Source organism: Rosa chinensis, chromosome 5, assembly GCF_002994745.2.
Source record: "Rosa chinensis cultivar Old Blush chromosome 5, RchiOBHm-V2, whole genome shotgun sequence".
In the NCBI taxonomy this organism is placed as follows: Eukaryota; Viridiplantae; Streptophyta; class Magnoliopsida; order Rosales; family Rosaceae; genus Rosa; species Rosa chinensis.
In genome coordinates this window covers 46,992,448-47,014,998 of record NC_037092.1, presented here as the reverse complement: position 1 = coordinate 47,014,998, position 22,551 = coordinate 46,992,448, and the positions used below count along the sequence as shown (strand labels likewise).

General features: G+C 38.4%; 1 protein-coding gene across 4 annotated transcripts; it reads left to right on the top strand.

Annotated features, from left to right (window-relative positions):
• The first annotated feature begins 6,367 nt into the window (after positions 1-6,367).
• On the top strand, positions 6,368-12,950 carry LOC112203947 (beta-glucosidase BoGH3B). Of its 4 annotated transcripts, none has more exons than XM_040506902.1 (10): positions 6,368-6,741; positions 7,030-7,516; positions 7,606-7,696; positions 7,823-7,965; positions 8,463-8,706; positions 8,925-9,029; positions 9,131-9,313; positions 9,441-9,645; positions 9,735-10,215; positions 12,624-12,950. In XM_040506902.1, exons 2-10 carry the CDS (start codon positions 7,050-7,052, stop codon positions 12,733-12,735), a joined length of 2,031 nt encoding a protein of 676 aa, XP_040362836.1. In that variant the 5' UTR covers positions 6,368-6,741; positions 7,030-7,049; the 3' UTR covers positions 12,736-12,950. The 4 variants fall into 4 exon arrangements, with proteins under 4 accessions (XP_040362836.1, XP_040362835.1, XP_040362834.1 ...); XM_040506901.1 differs by having other exon boundaries at positions 6,369-6,741; positions 8,925-9,018; positions 9,225-9,313; XM_040506900.1 differs by lacking the exon at positions 6,368-6,741 and adding an exon at positions 6,836-6,879.
• Positions 12,951-22,551: the final 9,601 nt, after the last annotated feature.

Genomic DNA, 22,551 nt, shown 5'->3' with positions numbered 1-22,551 from the left:
GTCTCCTACTTATTAAATTTTTTCTAAATCCCGCCAAAGGTCTCCTACTTATTGATTCTTTGCTAAATCCCGCCAAAAGAAAATGTAAGTAAGACAAAAATTCTTTTTAGCAATACCCGCCAAAAAAAACTTCAGTAAAACAAAAATATTGCCAATAGAATTGGGGGCAAAAAATTTGGCCCCTATTCTTTTCGACTAAATTTTAAAAGTCATCATAATTCTCCACTTAAATTTTTACCAATTATTTACAAAATAAAAAAAATATAGGAGACCAAATTAAATCTTATCCCCAATTAAATTTTGGGACAAATATTTTTCGTCCCCAATTGAAATTTATTTGTCTCTAACAACATTGAATGAACAATTCGGAAGACCAAAACTTTTAGTGTAACGTCCCATATCTCAATTTACCCGTTTACCAGTCATTTGGACGGTAAACAACACCTACTTTCACTTTTTACTTTGTTTCGATACTTTTAGTGGCCCTAAAAGTTGACTTTTTGTTCGGGTCAAAACTTGAGAAAATGTTCTTCATGAAAGTTGTAGAGGATGTTAAACCGAGTTTGTGGACATGTGGTACACTAAAATCGGAGTTTGTATGTGAAAGTTATGGCCAAAAATGTGAAAGTTACTGTGGTGAGTTGCCATTTTTGGAAACCTACCCAGTTTTCTCTCTCTTCTTCCCCGATCCTTTTCTTCTCATCGGTCTGATTCTTCCTCGGATTTCTTCCTTCTCCAGCCGACCCAAGACGGAATCCAGGCACCGGCAAGCTCGCCTCTTCCTCCTTGTCACATCTGTGGTGGTGTTTTGCAGTGATTCGGCCGAAGGAGCTCGATTTTAAGCCGTGAAGTTCACTGTAGTCTATCAGAACTTTCGTCGACTTTCAGCGATTCCAGCCATCTCCGGCCACCAAACCGGCGTCGAAGGTTCAGTTTTTGCCAAGGATCATTTTGCCCCTAGCCTTGACCCACGATTTGCAGTGTGGAGCTCGAATCGACGATTTCAAATCGTAGGGTTCTCGGGTTTTTTTCTGGAAAAACTTTACCTGCCAATTTCGATCACTTACAGGTAAAATTGGAACTTGTTGTAGCTGTGAAAAATGCTTGGACTGTTGAGTAGGTGGTGCTGCCAAAATTTGGTGGCCATCGGAGCTGGTGGCGGTGGCGGCGGCTGCAGCGTGTAGGGCAGTGTTTTGATTCTAGTTTTTAGCCCATTAAATCCTATAAATGTTGTAGAGCTTTGTATAAGAAGTTTGGTGAATTTTGGAATTGTTTGTGATTTTCTGAAATTCGGAGTTTTGTGATTGAATTGTGAGAAGTCCGACCGTTGGATTTCCCTCGTTTTCGTTGTGGAATATGTAAATCAAGGAATTGGTGTTATGGGTGTGATTTGGATTGAATCTGAGAAGTAATGGAGATAGGGATTTTCGGGTTTTCATTTAGGTTCGTAATTATTTATTCGAATTGTCGTTTATAGAAGTGTACTTGTGTACAGGACGATATATCGAGCTACCGCTTGACGAAGGAACTCGTTTGCGTGGTCGCCAACCAGTACTATGAGTGGGCGTTTGATTTTGAATATTGATGCATGCATTTATTTCTCTAAAGTAATGCTTTATTTAATTATCATCTTTTATATTTTGAGCATATGATGAATTGCTATCGGTAGTGATTTTGGTTTTTCGGACTATGAAGTGATTTCGGATTTGATTGGATTTTGGGATTTATGAAATATTATAAAGTGATTTCGGGAATGAATTGTTTTCGGATTTTAAATGGAATTTTCGTCGAGGAAACGATTGATCTAATTATTCTTTTAGCGTGTGGGACACGCTATTGATTTATGTGACTTTTTACGAGAATTTCCTGGTACGGTTGGCAATCGTACCCGTGTTTTATTTTTATTTATTTGCGGGACTTATGGGGAAGCCCTATAGATTTACTGGATTTGAATGGTTTTTACCCACCATACCTGGGTCGTCATTTAGTTCTCCTCCTCACGTGGGTGTAGTCGAGCCTTATTAGTACTCCTCCCCGCTTACTATGTGTTTGCGGGTGAGCTGAGCAGAGCATGAGATGCTCCAGAGTGTGGGACACTCTGACCCGAGCCTAAGAAGCTCCCTTCTTTTGTATGGTGATACTTCTTCCCCATATCTTATTGTTGCTTGACTAGCAGGACTAGTCTGATTTTCATTGTAGCCAGCGAGGCTGGTCTTATCTTCTTGAGAATCGAAATTTTGGTTTTACGATATATATTTTTCGAATGTTGTGACTAGCGAGGCTAGTCGGTTTATCGTTTTGAAATCCTTGGATTTAAAGCTAAATGTGTTTTCTTATTGTGCATGCATCAGATTTTTTTTTAAGAGAATAAATGTGGGAAAGTATGAAATCCTTTTTCTTTTAAATTGTTTATTTTTTGTCCCCTCACGTTAACGTTTTTCGTCTACTTTCCCTTGGGCCTTTCGGTTTCTAATGCCTAGTTTGCAGGCGTTATTGGTTGAGGTCAGGCGTACATGGTTCGAGGCATAGTTGACGAATAGCTTCCGCACTTCTTCGTTTAGCTCTGATCTATTAGGGGTGACTCGGCCAGTTCTCGGTAGAGTTATCTCTAAGGTGGACCCCGCATGGCCACCTCGGATTTCAGGGTGAAATCCGGGGCGGGTCCTGTAATTTAGAGACAAAATTAAAAAATTTGTCCCTAATTATGTGTTTGGGGGACGAAAAATTGGTCCATCCCAAAAGGTTTTGTCTCTAAATGGGTTTTCTCTAGTAGTGAGCATATATGAAATTATCAATTACACTAATTAATATTTGTGGCTAAGTATTCCATACTTAAACTTCAATGCTCGGATAAAGGTAAACGTGTCAATTATTGTTCCTTTATATTGTTATTCTTTAACTAATATCTTTATCTATAATTTGAGCATATGAAATTGGTTTTACTCTTATCATGTCAGGTAAGATTCATTAAGAATATCACAGTTTTATTGGTATTGCCCTAACCTTTGCAGGAATTGCAATTTATGATGAGTCCCCTTTATGCAAAGCACACATAGTCTCACCTACGTGATCGACACACCATATCTAATATACATGGTGCATGTATTTTATTACATACATGATTGAAACTTGCAACAATCAGGGGGAGCATTCAAAATTATGCTACCGAAGACATATGCGCGTTGCACTCTTTTTCTCCTTAGACCAGGGTTGTTTTTATTCCACGGGTTTTTGTTACCTGGCAAGGTTTTTGATGAGACAACATTAATCGCATCCAACACCATATCACAAATTCGTAGACATCCAAGGGGGAGTGTTGTAAATATTATATATATGTGGTTGTCCACTGAAAATACTCATTAGTTATGTCCTTATGAGGTAAACACTACTCCTATATAAAGGGGTCTAATGAGAATGAAACACACACTTCTACCTCCTCCTACATTTTGTTTCTCTATTCTATATCTCTCTTATTCTCTAGTTTATAACAACTCTAACAAAGTTTCTGTTTTTAGGTACTTCAAGGACTGAAATGGAGAAAAGTGGTGAAAAAGAGCATAAAAGAGCGTAAATGACAAGTCATTTTAGAAACTTTCCTCTTTCATTTTAGGAAATATTTCCTATTTTGTTTTAGGAAACTTTCTTCCTTTGAACTTTCCTATTTCTGATTTTTTTTTTTTTGTTTTAAAGAGAGAATTTAGGAGTCCATTCCATTGAGAACTCTTGAGTGATGAAATCAAAAAATCTTGAAGGATAAGAAGACTTACATAAATAAGGAGGAATTCAAAGAGTTTTCATTCACACAAATTCTTCTTATTTTGTGGAGATAAAAGGGGAGTGTTTATAGTCAATATTTATCCTAATTATCTTAATTTTTATTGGATTATAGACATTAATTAATTTCTGATTTTTCTTGATTATAGGAGTTATTTATGCATGTGCACAATTCTTGGAAGAAGAAATTAGTGCAATTCAAATGAGAGAAATAAGGGATGTATCTGGTCACTATTCAAGGGAAAAAAGGAGCATTACATGATTAACTCTAGAGGTATCCAAGGAATATACTGTCAGTCATTAAAGGGAAAAGAGATCAGAAAAATCAAGACTTTGTCATGAAAAAATCAAGGAAATTTGGAGGAGAAATCACCTCTAGATGAATGGCCATGATTGCATCACAAGAGAGGAGGATTCCGCTATAAATAGCAGCAATTCTTGACTCCAAAATCATCACTTCTTCACTCAAAATTCAGTTAATTAGCCTAGCTCTTTTCTCTCCAAAATTCAGGAAAAAAAGAAGAAGCATCTTGCCGTGAAGAGATTTAGGACTTCTCCAAGGCTATTCATGTTCTTGAAGGCCTAGCCCTATGTTCTCTTGACGTTCTCCAAGTTTCCTTGAAGATCAAAAAGTGTAATCCATGGCCCTTATTTCTGTTTTCATACTCTTTAGTATTAAATTTCAGATTTCGTTTATGAACTTTATTATTGGAATTGGATTTTTGTTAAGAACGAATTTATGTTAGTAATTTTCAGATTCATTTCTTTATGGTCTTGAGTTGTTTATGATATCTCTACAATATGATTTCATGCCATCCTTTTATATAGGGCTGCACACAGATTGGGTTGGATCAGTTTTGACTCCAAACCGTCTCTATGCCAAAGTGAGCAGTTTAGACATTTTAGATAACCGGTCATTAAAAAAAAAAAAACTCAATCCGACCCAATCCAATCCAACTAAAGATGGTTTGGTTTGGTCGGTTAGGCGGTTTTCACCTATATATTATTAACATGCTATTTATGAAAAAAATCATAGTAAAAATTCAATCTCAAGAATTGAAATTATGTTAAATTATCTAATTAAAATCCAAATTAAACATATAGTCCAAAACTAAAACATAAATTAGATTCAAAATGATTCACTTATTTAACGACTTAGCCATCAATACTAGCTTAATATGATAGTATCAAAGGTCAAAGAATGAGAGATTGAGAGTCAGAGATGTGATATGAAAGGATAAAAAAAATTGTAGCGATTATATAGTAAGGTTTTAGGCTTTGGGCCTTAAATTCTATATGATAGTATATCATTTTAGAATAAAGTTATAAATGGAAATTTAGAACTTACTTAGAACAAACCAGACAAATGAATATATATTTATTGTGTGTGTGTGTGTGTATAATTCTCTTATATTTCAAACATACCGGTCGGTTCGGGTTCCACGGTTTAAGTACAAGAGAAACCAAACCAACCCAGTTCATAAATGGTTTGGTTCGGTAGTGAACCGATTTTCAATTTTTAAAGTTAAAAAACTCTAACCAAACCATATTTATCAGTCGGTTTTGACCGGTTTGGCCGATTTGTACCATGTTTTGCACACTCCTACTTTTATATCTTTAAGCATATGATTTTGGTTAAATAATGATGTTAATCTGCAGGTTAATAAAGCCAAATTTGTGTTCTAATTCACCTAATCGTTTTAGGACAGAAATTGAAGTGGTAAAGGCTACGTACAATGGTTGAGATTATATGCTACATGTTTTGTGCGTTTGTAACTTTTTATGGATGCATACATTTTTGAATTCAGAATTCTAATTGAAATTAATGATTCATATTTAATGTTGATGGCTGCTCTTCAATATTAACGTAATGTTTTATATGAAATATTTTAAGTTATGGATTTTTCCTAACTTAGGAGACTAAAAAGAAGAATTAAAGTGGTAATCGATCTCTTCAGACTTGTACTTCGAATTCATTTCTGATATTTAGTGTTAGCACGATTTTAGGTTGTATAGATTGAAACAACTCGTTGCATGTTGATATGGTTTGAAAATTCTGATTTGAGTGTGAAGAAGTCAATCATTGTAGATAGTTTTATTTGTTTTGTTGTTATTTTAAGTACATTAGGAACCAAATTTCAAACCCCCCCCCCCCCCCCCCCCCAATTTTATTCTTTTATTTGTTAATTGACATTTTTGTGCAGTTGTACCCTATAATACCCGAACTGAACGATCTCTGTTTATCCTATACTGACAACTAAATTTTGCAGGATTAAATTGAGTGCCTATTTTGGCGCGATCAATTAGAGTAATAACATTTCATACGAAACACTTGAAACAATGCTGAAGTGACAATTACAATTTGGGTAACAAAGTCCATAGTTTTGATGGGAAATTTTTGAAAAACAATAAAGACTGATTTGCAGGAGGTGATAACTGCTCTATTGATCTGTATATCATATATATAAGAATACAGCTTGATTCTAGGATACAAAAATGAAAGCTATTCTAGGCCAATGCCTAATAATATAGAATCAATGTGATGATACAGAATGAATGATATAGAATGAATGAGTTAAATGTTGACAGCTATACCAAACTAATTTTGCTCTATTTTCCAACAATTTTGACAGAGATATACTAAAACTGCCGGCATTTTGAGAATTTTCAAAATCAAATATTTCATGTTTTCCTTCTTTACACCCAATAAAAAAGAATAACAATGTTACGTCACATGAAGATCATTGAAAAAGAGACATAAAAGCCAATTCAATTTCAAAAATTCACGACTTCTAATCATTCCTTGGTTAGACCTATTGGTCTAATCTCCGGCATTCTCCGGCTTTGCTTCCGCAGTTTAACAGATGTCTCAACTCCGGCAAAAATTCTGACAATAGCCACGCCCATGTAGGCAGAGAGAGTAACGGCTTTGTCAACTACAATTTCTTGTTGACAGAGATTCTATGGGTACGTGCTTTTCTCTTATTTTCCCAATAGAGAATGTTTCGCAGATGGACTAGTACTAAGGAATTCAATGAAAATATAATGCTTGGGTCACCGCGAATAGCTCCTTCCTCTTACCAATTCATGAGTTACTGTGAACATGTACTCTCCTATTTCTATTTTTGTTTCTCGAATCATTTAACTCTTTTTCCTTTGACTAGCATTGTTAATAATGATGCTTTCCATTTTCGAAACTGGAATAAATGTTGTTTGTTTAAATCTGTAAATTAGAAAAGTTTACTTGCACAACAGGTTTTGAATAATCTCCAGTGATGAAAAGGATAAATTCTTCAGTCCTGTTAGTGGGACTTGCGTGCCTATGTTGCTGGGCGGCCATGACAGAAGCAAGGTTATCTAGACAGCACAGGAAACTAGAAGATAATGAATACATGGCATACAAAGACCCTAGGCAGCCAATCGAGACTCGAATAAATGACCTTATGGATCGAATGACACTAGACGAGAAGGTTGCTCAAATGGCGCAGCTGGACCGTGGTAGTGTCACGGAGGAGCTTATGAAGGAACACAACATAGGAAGTGTACTGAATGGGGGAGAGAGTTTGCCAAGAGTTGGACTTACTGCGTATGAAGACATCGACATGATCAACAAGTTTCAAAATTGGTCACTTCAAAGCCGGCTTGCAATCCCTATTATTTATGGCATTGATGCCGTTCATGGCCACAATAATGTCTACAAGGCCACATTGTTCCCACATAATGTTGGACTTGGAGTTACCAGGCAAGTCATGACTCTTTCGAATGGAAATCTAGCTCTTCATGACGAGCATAACGTATATGACAACTTTCCAATTCAATTATTTTTTGCAGGGATCCAGATCTTATTAAGAGGATAGGTGCGGCAACTGCCGCTGAAGTTAAAGCTACCGGCATTCAATATGCATTTTCACCATGTGTTGCGGTATGCATGCTATTCATTAACTTTTAACAGTTTTGAGAAGTTGCAGTATGTCCAATGATCAAAAAATAATTTGCAATACCTGTGTTTCCTTTTCCATATTATAATCCGTAATATGTACAATGAAAGGTCTGCAGAGATCCAAGATGGGGTAGGTGTTATGAAAGTTTTAGCGAGGATCCCTCCATTGTAAGACAAATGACTGAAATAATAGCCGGATTGCAAGGCGAAGTCCCAGCTGGACAGAAAGGCCATCCTTACGTTGGTGGAAAGTAAGTTGATCGAACAAGTATTTTACTACTCCGCTACTTGGTACTTGATGGTCCTTTATTATATTCCTCACAGCTGGGCAACTGTCTATTTCTCGAATTAGCTAGGCTATAATATGTGAAGTCTTGGTGACTTGACTTTTGACGAAGTGGTGTTAGTTCAATAGTTAGAGCACCTACTATCTATGTACGAAGTCATGGGTTCGAGTCACCATGAGGGCAGGAGTGAAACCCTTTGACCCTCTTTTGAAAAAAAAAGGTCTTGGTGACTTGAAAGACTCTGCTTTGGCAGTCTGGTTGTACATTTTCTTACCATGCCATGCATGCGTTTATTATGGCCTCGTGAAAAGAAAATGTAATGAATTTGTGCTTAGAGCGGTAATTAGTAACTTGTAAATTTCATTTTAATATAGAAATTAATCCAGAAAGGCCGTAATCAAGCCATGAAAACAGATATTTTTCCTTGTGCGATAGATTTACTCTTTCGTTATGGTCGGTAGGGAGAAGGTAGCTGGCTGTGCAAAGCACTATGTGGGAGATGGTGGCACCATCAAGGGAATCAATGAGAACAACACTGCCATTGATCGGAATGAACTGTTGAAGATCCACATGCCTGGTTACTTGGACTCTATTGACAAGGGTGTGTGCAGTATCATGGTTTCATACTCTAGCTTGAATGGAGTCAAGATGCACGCTAACCATGACCTTGTCACCAACTATCTCAAGGACACCTTGAAGTTCAAGGTAGGTATAACTTACACCTAACTAGTTTTGTAAAATTCAATTCGAAGAGGGGTACGTACTGCTAGCTGGGATGGCAAAATATGTTCACTAAATTTTTTTCATCGATTGTTATGGTAGTGTTTAATATATCAAATACACTCTTACATAATATATGCCAGAACCAATGAATTACACCTAACTAATTAACATGTTGTTGTACGTTCTCCGGCCACTTTCAGGGTTTTGTCATCTCCGACTGGCAGGGTCTTGACAAAATTACCTATCCGTTCCATTCGAATTACACATACTCGGTTCTTGCTGGTGTTACAGCTGGTATTGACATGGTTTGTTGCTAACTTAAGCATGTTACCAATGCAAAATACTAAGGTTAATCAAAGTAAAAAACACTATTATGATATTCGAACTGCTTCTTGATGGTTTTCAGTTCATACTTCCCTTCAACTATACAGAGTTCCATGATACTGTACTCGACCTTCACTTTAAAAACCTAATATCCGACAGCCGCATTGATGATGCAGTGTATAGGATACTGAGGATTAAGTTCATAATGGGTCTGTTCGACAACCCCATGGCTGATTATACCTTCGTTGACCGGCTTGGATGCCAGGTAGTTTTGAACTCTTACACCCTACATCACTTAATTGCCCGACTGTCAGTAGTATTCATCGCCATCCTAAAATTACTATAATTCTTGATCTCGTTCATGAAAGCTTATACATATGTATATGTAACAGGCTCATCGAGATCTGGCAAGGGAGGCAGTAAGGAAGTCACTTGTTCTTTTGAAGAACGGAAAAAAACCAAACACACCATTCCTGCCTCTCCCTAAAAAGGCCAATAGGATCCTTGTTGCCGGAACTCATGCAAACAATTTGGGATATCAATGTGGTGGTTGGAGTATCACTTGGCAAGGAGTAAGTGGCAATAACAACACTGTTGGTATGGATTGCTTCATCTCATTCAGAATGTATATTGCGAATTGACATGAATATATAGTAGTATACTAAATAATCCATCTCTGAAAACAGGAACCACGATTCTAGGTGGCGTCATAGCTACAGTTTACGCGACAACAGAAGTTGTGCACAGTTTAAATCCAGATCCTGATTTTATCAAGGCAAGCAACATTGACTATGCCATTGTTGCTGTTGGTGAACCCCCTTACGCAGAGACGAAAGGGGATAATTTGAATTTGACCATTCCAGAACCAGGCCCAAGCATCATTAGCAATGTCTGCAGCGTAGTCCAGTGTGTTGTTATTGTTGTCTCTGGCCGTCCTCTTGTGATTGAGCCCTATCTTCCAATGATGGATGCCCTTGTGGCTGCATGGCTACCTGGAACTGAAGGCCAAGGAGTTGCTGATGTTCTTTTCGGGGATTATGGATTCACTGGAAAGCTTGCTAGGACTTGGTTCAAGAGAGTAGACCAGCTCCCTATGAATGTTGGTGACAAAAATTATGATCCCCTCTTCCCCTTTGGTTTTGGAATCACAACTGAACCACATATGAGGTAAGTCGAGCAAAGAACTACATTTATAGCTATAGTTTCTCTCCTTTTTAAAATTATTTTTAGGACTAAATACTGTTTACTACCATGTGGTTTGGGTCCAACATCAATTAAGTCTCTCGACTTTCAATTTCATCAAAAACACCCCCACACTACTATTTCTCGTCCAATAGGTCTATCCGTTATGATTCCGTCAATTTCAGTTGTTTAGCTGCTGACGTGGCATTCTGACTTAGCACAAGTGGAACCCACATGAAAGGCAAAATTTCAAAAATGTCCCTGACCAGGAGGGAGTGTTCATATGCCGGCACCGAATAAACATGAAGTAAGAACAACTATAAACGCATTAGCTAATAATGAATCGCAACAACTAACCTTATCATCCGGAGCAACTTTGAGTTGCAAGCTCTGGCTCTTTCGCTTCATCCTATACAATCTCCTTCCTAAGATAACTAAAGCCATTACTGCTGCGGCACAGAGAAAGACCAAATAGGACTCACCTTGAAAACACAATACTTCAACACCTCCAATGGAACCTTCCACCATAAACCACCCTCTTCTCACCCTCACCACCTGACTTCGCCACCGTTTTCGCTTCTTCCATTACAACACTTTGAGTCTCAGCTGATTCTTCATCTGCTGATTCCTTGTTCGAGTCACTTGTCAAATTTCACAGAAACCAAGCTTTCTCAGCCAGAATCAGACCGAAACTTGTCTGAATCCTTATCAAAGCTTCAAACTTCCCCAATTTCTTGGAAATCACTTTCCCTTCCGCCTCATTCGACCCCAATTTCCCCAAACTCTCCTCCACAGGCTCCGAAAGCACCCGACTTTGCTCATTTCCGTCGAAACCCAACTCGCTTCTCACCTCAAAATCATGACATTTCCGGTCATCAGACCGATCATTGGCCGAATTGGACCATAACCCACCTGATTCCTTATACGTAGTGACCGAAACCGAGTAAATCCAGCTTGGGTTATCGGACTCAATCGAATCCTCTTCACTCTTAGCCTAGCCATACCTTCCCTGATTCTCTAGTGAGAAATAATTAGACCTGATCATCCCCTCGGCGTTAGCCTCAATTGCTGAGAAGCTTCCATGGCTTTCGACCAAGGTGGCAGGCTCCTCCTCCTCCGCGCTGTGGATGATCTCCCAATACTATAGTACTATCTTCTTCTTCTTCTTCTTCTATTCACCAAAAAACAAATCTTCTTCTTCTTCTTCTGTGACTCTCCCTCCTGGTCAGGGGCATTTTTGAAATTTTGCCTTCCATGTGGGTCCCACCTGTAACCTCAATTGCTGAGAAGCTTCCATGGCTTTCGACCAGGGTGGCCGGCTCCTCCTCCTCCGCTCTGTGGAGGACCTCCCAGTATTATAGTACTATCTTCTTCTGCTTCTTCTTCTTCTTCTATTCACCAAAAAAAAAAAATTCTTCTTCTTCTTCTTTCGTGACTCTCCCTCCTGGTCAGGGACATTTTTGAAATTTTGCCTTCCATGTGGGTCCCACCTGTTCTGAGTCAGAATGCCATGTCAGCAACTAAACGGCTGAAATTGATGGAATCATAACAGATGGACCTATTGGACAAGAAATGATAGTGTGGGGGTGTTTTTGATGAAATTGAAAGTCGAATGACTGAATTGATGTTGGACCCAAACCATAGAGTAGTAAACAGTATTTAGCCCTTATTTTTATTTATTGATTACATAACAACTAAGAACACACAATAATCAATCAACTATTCAAACTCAGAACCTTCACCTACAAAAGGGCGAGTAATGCCATAGTTTCACTTTTTCTTGAGTTCTGTGTTTGTTTCATATGAATAAGTTTTTCTTTTTCTTTTATCGAAAGAATAAGTTGATTGCTAGAATGTTTTTGTCATAAAATATGAAAAAATAAAATAAAAATGTTAATTGTTGTTTGTTTGCATCTAAGAGGTCTTTTCGGTTCCGTCAAAATATAGAAATAGAAATGAGGTTCCATAGTTTTCAACCAATCTATATACACATATGTAAAATTCAACCTACATTTAGTTCATCCCCATTCTCAAGATTTGACACAGTATCATATTCAAGAGTTCGAGTATTGATGCCCTAGTGGTGTAGAAATGTCCTACTAGCTAGAGATCAAAAAACAAAAACAAAAAAGAGAGAGACAAACCTACAGAAGAATAAAAGACATTCAGATAATGAAAATAAAAAAGATAAAATTAAATTGAAGAAAAAAAATTGTTAGATTTGGTGAACTTTTTCTTTTAGTAAATCAAATTCTAATTTTTAGCTTATGGATTACGTCTATGATTGAAGGAAGAAGATGGACGAGTGTTATTTCTTTGTTTTATATTTTAATTTCTTTTATTTTAAATGAATCAGAGGCATTCACGTGTGACACATATATTATTGTCAACAGTTATTTAAAAAGTGCATCTGTTGGGAGAAAACTAAGGACCAGAAAGCTAGTGTTGTTGTGCAAGATGGTATTACTCATCACCCTCCAAATATGTGGTTGCTTCCGCACATAAGCGAAGGAATATTTTCTTTGGTACTCGTTCTCTTTTGTAGGAACATTTTGTCATGAGATTGTTATACAGACATGTTTTCCTTTCACATCAGGTTATTGTATTGACTTATCTTAAAAAAGAAAAATTATACTAATTAAGCAAATGTTCAAGTAAATCCAGAATATGTGTCTGGCCCAAACTCGAGGTTACTTGCTCTAGTTGAAATATGGTTTATATTAGAGATATTCTCGGAGAATCTTATGAGATATCCAATCAATGTACGATTATGTTTCTATGTACAACTTTATCTCTATGCTTATAATCCTCTATATAAAGAGGCCCCTATTATCAATGAAAGTACGACTCAATTCTCTCCCAATTCAATTTTTCCTAAACACGTTATCAGCATGAAGCCCTAACCCTGAAACAAATAGCCAAACTCTGATTCAAGAAGCTAAAAACCTTGAATCCAAATACAAAACATTGAAGTCTTTTCTGCCTCCACCTCACACATTGAAGAACTCGATCCTAGGAGTTCAGAACTGGTGGCCCCACCCCAAGAACCGCCTGGAAACCAACCGAACCAGCCACCGGAAGCTCTATACAATTCGCAGCAAATATTCCACCGGTTCACCTTCTTCCGGACCACCAATTTCCACCAAATTTTGTCACAAGAATATCCCACACCTCAAGATTTAGGAACCGGAAGAAATATCACAAAAACCTGCCAAAAACTTGTGAACTGGCCAACTGAAAGTCCGGCAGAAAATCCGGCAGAAGGAAAAGAAAAGGAAAAAAAAAAAAAGGAGGAAGGAGAAGCTGCAACCCAGAGGCCCAAGCCAAGCCCAAGCCTAGCCCAAGCAGAGCCCAAGCCGAGATCAAGCCGAGCCCACAGACAAGCCACGTCAGTAGCCACGTCATCACTGGACCCCATTGCCATGTCAACAGTCAACGATCGCCGGCAACTTTTCCGGCCAATTTTCCGGCGACTTTTTCTGGTCAAATTTTCCGGCGACCTATTTCGAGGTATTTTTTACTAAACATTCCCTTTTTTTAGAGTTTTTAAATTCAATTTCTCTTCTTTTTCGGGGACTTGCAACCTCCCTTCTTCTACCCACCTTTCTTTATCATAGGGGAGACCAAATTAAGCTGAACTGTGGAGGTTCGTGCTCACTCCAAGCTTGGAGCTTGTAGAGTTCTCCAAACTTAGAGTTTGTTGAGATAAAACGATCGACCACAAACATCATTGTTTCGATCTAATCCAACCCCTCTTGGAATGGAATTTCTTGGAAGCGACTACGCTCAGAAATTTTATTTGTTTTCGTGGTAGCCTTTTTCTCTCCGAAACTAACCATAATTTCTTGTTCTCTTTCAGGATAAGTAACCTGAACAAATTGGACTTTGCTCCATTGGGAACAACTGGCTCTGAATATCACAAGTGGGTTCATGATATCCGCCAGCATCTCAAGGCCGATGGAATCTTGGATATGATTCTCGAGCATAGCCAGGACGTGCTAACTGTTGAGCAAGCTCAAGTTTTGGAAGCAAATAGAGCAGCCTTAGAGGCAAATAAGGCGAAAGCAATCATCCTAATGACTCGTCATATGGATGATTCGCTCCAGTACGAGTGTATGAATGAAGAAGACCCCAGAAGGCTGTGGGTCTCACTTGAAGATAGATTTGGCAACGTCCGTGACTCCCTGCTTCCTGAGTTAGAAGTGAGATGGCATAGCCTCCGCTTCTGTGATTTCAAGTCAGTTCTTGACTACAACTCGGAAACACTTCGCATTAAATCCTTAATGGAATTCTGTGGTAAAGAGATCACAAATGCGATGTTAATTGAGAAGACTCTCTCTACTTTCCCCGTCTCTGCATTGATGGTTGCTAAGAACTATCGAATCGATGTTACTGCAAGACGAATCACAAGGTTTCATGAGCTCATTAGAGCTATGAATGTCTCTAAAAAGCATGGCAACATCCTTGTAAAGAACTATAATTCGAGATCCGTGGGAACAGCGCATATTCCGGAATCCAATTATAGTCGCACTCGAAAGAGAGGGCGCCAAGAGCGAAACCCTAATCTTAGGAATACATTTGGACGTTCTGGTCCATATAATCACTCTACTTGGAAAGGTAATGGCCAAAATAGGCGAACACGGAACCGAAGAGGTCAATGTGGAAAGAGATGGAGGCAACGCCTCCGGCCCTGTTAGTGGCGCCACCAACACTAAGAGCCATCTAAATGACGCTTTCAAAGCTCCTCAATCAATGGAGTTTGAGCAAAGAGATATATGTTCTCGATGTGGAGTGTCTAATTATTGGGCACACATTTGTAGAGCTCGTGAAGAACTTGTCACCGCCTACAAAGCATATTGTGAAGCAAGAGAAGCTCACTATGTGAAACAAGAAGATCAAGAAGATGATCTAGAGTGAAGGGTTGAAGACTACAAATCTGGCTGGGATCAATAGATCGCCAATTCTATTTATGTCTTTATTTTTCCAAGAGATGTAATAGGCAATTGCTATATATTTTTGTAGTAAATGCCAATGGTTTAGCTTTTCTTCAAAGTAATCTCACTCAAAGTTAGTGTGATGTCTAGGAAGGTTCTAAGATTAGTGGTACTTAAGCGAGCCTTGCTCCACCGACATCTCTCTACTCACCTGGTCACATTTCTTTTGGAATTATCGAAAGAAGTTAGACGACTGCCATTGTTTTGCATTAGCTATCATTTTGGATTAAATTTTGTTTAGTCAAAGAGACAATGATGTAACTCCGTTGGCTTATGAATAAAATTTCGAGTTCTTTATGACTCCAATTTGATTCTGAGCATATGACTTTTGTGACTACGTTGGCTGGGCCATCAGTATTAATTCAAGGACATGGAATAGCCCAAGTTCCACTTGCCAAATGGCACCTTAATTACTGTCACAGAAACTCTCTACGTTTCTAGGGTGAATCACACCTATAAATAGCCAATGGATTCCATGCGAAAACGCATGTAGAGAACGGAAATGAGGTCTTTTGCAATACCTCTAATGATTGCGAACAAAGACGCATCTTAGAGAAGTTTGTGTGTCTCTCTAGTGAACTTTATGTCACTATTCGATTTATTAAATCCAATAAAGTTACGAGAGAAGATCTCTTGGATTTAGACACATATTGGCTTTGTCACGGCATGATAGGTCATCATGGTCATGATATGATGATCCGTCTACTAAAGATTTCACATGGACATCTTTTCTTTTGAGCGAAACGAAGCATGAATCAAAAGTTGATTTCTGAACTAAGTGTGACCGACGCTGCTGCCTAGGGCACGATCTCCGTCCACCACCAGCCTGGGGCTGGCACAGTCCCTATCCATGACACCATGGATAGCGTCCATCATAGTGATGGTGCCCCAGGTGATGCTGCAATCACCAACTTGCTTCACATAGCATTTTAGACGCTCAGACCTAACCAAAATTCTCATTGGTTGCTTCTAAAGCCTCTCGGTTACTTTACAAAAGCCGTTCCTTAGGAAAATTAGGACTGAGACGGCCCTATGCAAAGGATATGAAAATACTCATTATGTTCTTACATAAAATCCATGGGGGATTCTATGGACTGATTCAACCAACTTGCGGACGTTTAAATACCTCAGGATATTGGTTGATACGCAAACACGCTGGTCACGTGTTGTGCCATTGTCCACCTGTAAATGCTGCTTATGCTACACTCCTAGCATATATCATATGAGAACGGGCTCACTCCCCGGATCATCCTCTTCCATCAATTGGACTTGACAATGCTAGAGAGTTTACATCGAAGACTTTCGATGGTTATTGCATTGGGACTAATGTTGGACATTATATTCCCATAAACACACCTAATTGGTCTAGCGGAAACGACTACGATGGTAGTCTGAACATTGGTAATGCGCACTAATTTCCTTATATCCGCTTGGAGTGATGCAATATCGCATGCAGCTATGCTAATTCGTCTACGACCCACCGCCACTCAATCTATCTCTGCGTTACAGCTAGTGACTGGGTACAAGTATAGTACTTACTCATATTTTGAGTGTGCCATTTATGTGCCAATTGCGCCGCTACTGATACGCTTAAAGCAAGCGTATAATTTAACCCTGAAAATGTCATCGTTAGTATATAGTAAATAGGGATCGTTCTAACCAGGGATTGAGGGTACACCTGTAATTGCAAAAAACAACTAAAGAATTAAAATAAGTATAAAGTATTATTTACAAAAATAAAACAAAGAAAAGAGATATATACAAGTAAACTTGGGGGTTTAGGATTATTAAATCAAAAATTAAATAAATAAAATAAAGAAAATGTAAAAACATATATACAAGGGTGGAACGCAAGGAACAAAGATCAAATCCACAATCATATGAATGAAATCCAATCACAATTCCTATAGTTGATCTTCTATGTCATGAGAAAGAAGTAGACCATGTGAAACGTTAGAAAGCAAACGATTTCCCATTTTTTACTTTCCTTGAATAATTAATCTAAGTGAAAGCACCTAAATCAATCCTATTGAACATGCAATCATAGTCTAGAAAGCTAGCTAATCAAGAACACATTCAACGCATGAAGAACAAAGAAAGGATGTCAACCAAAGTGCACAACCTAGTTATGAATAAGTTCACCTATTTGCAATCCTCCTTAATTGATTTCGACTTTTGTCCAAAGCCTTTACTACTTAAATCTAGCTCCAATTACATGCATATATCCTAAGTTGTCCACCAAAGAACACAAACATGCAAAAGTTTTCTATAATCCAAAATCAATCAAGCAATCTCACATAAGCAACATAAAAATCAACATATAAAAATCACAACTTTATTTCAAAACATATAAACGGGCTTTAAACTTTGCCCTTAACGTCATGTTAACTAGAATTCATAACTCTACGAATCAAACAAAAGAAAAGAAAAGAAAGTTTGAAATACACCATATATGAAAGATGGATGACAAGCCTTGAGACGAAGAACTTGAAGATTCTTGAAAGCAAGCAATCTTCTAGGGACGACACAAGGGTGGATGGCGGATAAGATCTTGATGTATTGCATGACTTGTTCTCCTCCTTGGTTGAGACGCAGAGCTTCTAAAAACTAGAGAATGGAGAGAATTTTTCTAATGTTTATTTACAGAGGGAGAGAGGTGGCATGTATCTAAAACGTCTAGAGAGGAGGCTATATATAGGGGAAGGCAAGGCTTCATGAATTTAATTTCCAAAGAATTTTCTGGTTGCACCACACAGCTTCGACCAATCACGTAGCGCCACGTCAGCTCTGTTGTGTCATCCAACCAATCAAAAAGCTCCAAATATTTTGTTGCTGATTTTCCCATGATTTAATCTGATTTTATTCACAATTTTTGGCCAAATATCTAGGCATGAACCTAGACAATGTATCTGGATGCATTTTGGACCTTTTCTCCCTTAAATCTCTCCATGGCTTTATCCTTAATGTCTTCCCTTGATTTTCTCTTGATTTTCACATTAAAATTGCAGATTTGATTCTCTAATTTCAGCCAACATATCTTGAGGGAATTAAGGAACGAATCTGGACTTGTTTTGAGCCTTTTCTTATTGCACAATCCCTTGAAACTCTCCTTTGATATTCTCAACGTAATCTCCTTGATTTTCACATTATCTCCATCATTTCCCATGCAAAAATCAGATTTAATCTCCCATAATATCTCCCACGTCATCTTCAAGCCATGTGGTTTCCTAGTGCCATCAGGACTCCTCTCTTTTCGCCATATGTTTTCATTTCAGCTCATTTCTTCTCCATTTTCTCCGATGTACCTAGAAAATAAAAACTAAATTAAAACTGATTTATTTAAGGAAATAACTAAGTAAAATATGAGGAAATAACAATTAAAACATCACATTAAAATGCTCCTATCAGCCATAGCGCTTTATGATGGGTCTTCACAGACGAATGGGCAACTACGTTGGATTTGAGACTCCAACAATCGTCCGACACTTAATGCCCTTGCAAGGCAATCTCCTTACCGCTAGATTTGTGAACTGTCACTTTGATGAGACAGTCTTCCTGTCGTTAGGGGGAGATAAGAACACGGATGTTCAGCAGGAACGACAGGATTGTCGTGGCCTGTCCCCACTATGTCTCATCTCGATCTCTACTAAAGTGACGAGATCACACATCTGCTGCAAATATGCCAGCAAGGAAGTACGTCCTTATGAGAGGACGTAGCGCCACTCTACAAGGAGGTAGGCGTGGCACCAACGCCAAAGAGAGTGGCACTCTGGCGTTACAGGCCATAGCTCTAGCTAGGATGCGTGGGAGGCCCATTAGTTCGAAGGATACTTTGGCACAACACAATCCTTTGATCATCAAGACCCAAAATTTGGCTCATGAGTATCTTCCGGGTTATGGTTATCGTTGGGGGACGCCTCAATGTCAGAACATATTCCTGAGAATATAGAGCTCTATGAAAATTACACTAGTGTACATGAGACGTGGGATAGAAACTCCATCATAATTGATGATGTAGTCACGCACTTAGTTGCACATGATTTTGTTGAGTCTGATGATATCAAACCACACTCTGTTGATGAATGAATGCCAACATAGATAGATTTGGCCTAAATGGAAAGATGCAATCCAGGTTAAGTTGGATTCTCTAACGAAGAGGAAGGTTTTCGAGCCAGTGATGCCAATACCTCCTAACATAAAACCTATTGACTAATGGGTCTTCATTAAAAAGCGTGATGAGAAAAAGAGATGGGAATCTCACCTTATGATGCAAGGCTTCTCACAAAACGCCCTAGAATCAACTACGATGAGACATATTCTCTCGTAATGGATGTCATTGCACTCCACTACCTTGTCAGTTTGGTAGTTTCCGAATAACTGAACATGCAACTTACAAATGTGCTCGCTACGTATCTATATGGGGATCTAGATACGGAATATACATGAAGGCTTATGGTGAATTTCATTTACCTAAGTCAAGTGGCTCTAGACCACGGAGCGCGTTTACAATAAGGTTGGAACGCTCACTAAAGTGACTACTTGATTAGGAAGGGATATGCCCACGCGTTTCCATAACAAGTTTCGGATTCTATCGAGGTTCATGTTGGACATGATCTTCATTAGAAGCCCTTAAAGAGTTAAGGGAAACCTCTGAACACTTGAAATCCGATTTTGAGATGAAGGATTATGGGAGAACACGATTATGTCTCAGTTTGGAACTTGAGCATCGTGTCGATAGATGCTTAGGCATTTTGACAAGGCAAACATTCAAGCACCCCTATGAACGTCCGTAGTCTTGATCCTGGAAAGGATCCTCTTCGTTGAAAGGATGATAATGAAGATGTGCTAGAGGCAGGAGTGCCTTACTTGAGTACAATAGGCGCATTATTGTACTTAGCTCAATGCACAAGACCGGACATCTCATTTTCCATAAACTTGTTAGCTAGATATAGCTCTGCGCCAACGCGACTCCATTGGATTGGTGTAAAAGATATCTTTCGATACTTGAGATGTATGATTGATATGGGCTTGTTCTATCCCTACAAAGAGATGATGGATTCGGACCCATCACACACTAGGAACGCCGCCAACACTAGCCTGTGTCCACTATCCCCATCCCAAAACGACATGTGTTTTGGAAGGTTTTGCTGATGTTGGGTATCTCTCTGACCCATACAAAGGTCATTCCCAAAATGGTTAAGTGTTCACCATGGGTAAAGACCGTGATATCTTGGAGGTCTACAGAAATAGACCGTAGTTGCTATATCTTCGAACAATGTAGAGATTATTGCTCTTCACAAAGTGGTTCATGAATGTATATGGATTGGATCCATAATTACGCATGTTCAAACAATTGTGGTTTGAAGTCTACCACAGATGAGCCTATGAGCATTTAAGATAATGCTGCTTGTTTTGAATACAGAAACAAGTGCTACATCAAAAGTGACAACACTAAGCATAATCAGCAACAACAAACTCTCCTCAAGATCAAAGTGAACTAGGTTCGATCTGAGGACAGTGTGGCAGACTTGCTCACTAAGTCATTGCCTAAATTCCACTTTCAAGAAACATGTTGGTAGCATCTTTTGCGGAAGTTATCTGAACTCCCATGACCGTTGTCATCAGGGGGAGATGTCTACATGTATGGTCTCGAAATGTTAAGGGTGTGTTGTGCTCTTTTTCCCCTTCAACCGAGGTTATTTTTGTCCCACAAGTTTTTGTTACTCGGCAAGGTTTTTAATTAGGCAACGAGAGGAGCACAACGTTTGGGCGACACAAGGGGGAGTGTTCAAGTAATTCCAGAATATGTGTCTCACCCAAACTCGAGGTTACTTGCTCTAGTTGAAAGAGGGTTTATATTAGAGATATTCTCGGAGAATCTTATGAGATATCCAATTAATGTACGATTATGTTTCCATGTACAACTCTATCTCTGTGCTTGTAATCCTCTATATAAAAAGGCCCCTATTATCAATGAAAGTACGACTCAATTCTCTCCCAATTCAGTTTTCCTTAAATAGCAAACAGGGTTTTTTTTTCTTTTTCTTTTTCTTTTTTAGGGAAGCGGTGTAAGAGTAAACTCAGTGCTCTTACTCAAAATTTTATTAATAATTAAATAAAAGTGTACAAAGCAAGGGGACTAAACCAAAACCTTGCCAAGAGAGAGTACAAGCATTAGAGAGACCACACCAACACTACTCCCAGAAACACAGTAAGGAAACCAAAAAAGTAAATGAAACAAATTGGAACTCCAAAAAAAGCCCAAGCAAATATACTACTAGGAAGATCGATAGCTAGTTTGCAAAGAATAATAATGACCAAATTGACTAATGACAAAAGAAGGAAGTGAAAGCCACCAGACCAGGGCCGGTTCTGAGGTTCTTCATGCCCAGGGCGAATTTATTTTTTTTGGTGTCCAAGGCTGGTCTAGAGAATTTTTCGATGATGATTCTGAGATTAATTTGGCTCCGTAAAGTTACCAATTTACAAGTTTTTAGAATAATTATTAGAACCACAAAAACAAGAAATATAACTTCTACTATTCTTAATTTCAAAATTGAAGAACACCCAATACCTATGTTGATATATACTTCAACCTGCATCATGGAATGTCAAAAAATTTGTCTAATCACCTTAGAAGAACTAAAAAAATAGAGAGAAGAAAGATTGGGAGATGAAAAACATACAAGAGAAAGACTAGAGGGACAAATGAAGAAAATGAATTGAGGGATTGAATAACCATTGAAACCCCAAATTTAAAGAGAAATTCGTTTCATTTTAATATTTTGGAGAGAGTGAGAGACTCTATTATAATGGAGCTTGACTTTTTACAGTTCTCGATGACTTGAATAGTAGAAGAATGAGAAGAAGAAGAAAAACACAATTATAAAATTATTGGATCTAAAATTCTGGATTTTTTTTTTTTAATATTCTGCAACATATATTATTAAAAATTATAATATATATATGTGTGTGTGTGTGGTGCCCCACCTTCCCTTGGGCCCTGGGCTGTCACCAAGGTTACCCTTGGGCAAGGTCGGGCCTGCACCAGACTGAACCCTCATGTAAAGCACCATAATTAGTCAATTTGTCCACAACACCATTACCTTCTCTGAAGATATGAGAGACATGAAAATTAAGCTGCTGAGTCTAATATAAACAGTTTAGCCAACGACTACAAAGGTGCCAAGGAATTAGGTTTGGAGAACGGAAATAAGAAAGCACTAATAAAGAATCAATCTCCAACCATATATGTGTCCAGCGACGAACCCATGCAACTTAGATTGCCTCCATAACATCCAAAACCACAGCATGAACTGCACTAGGG

Coding starts and splice junctions, on each gene's coding strand:
- LOC112203947 (XM_040506902.1), top strand. CDS start 7,050: ATGAAAAGGATAAATTCTTCAGTCCTGTTAGTGGGACTTGCGTGCCTA. Junction 7,966..8,462: donor CATCCTTACGTTGGTGGAAA/GTAAGTTGATCG, acceptor TATGGTCGGTAG/GGAGAAGGTAGCTGGCTGTG. Junction 9,646..9,734: donor TGGCAATAACAACACTGTTG/GTATGGATTGCT, acceptor CTCTGAAAACAG/GAACCACGATTCTAGGTGGC.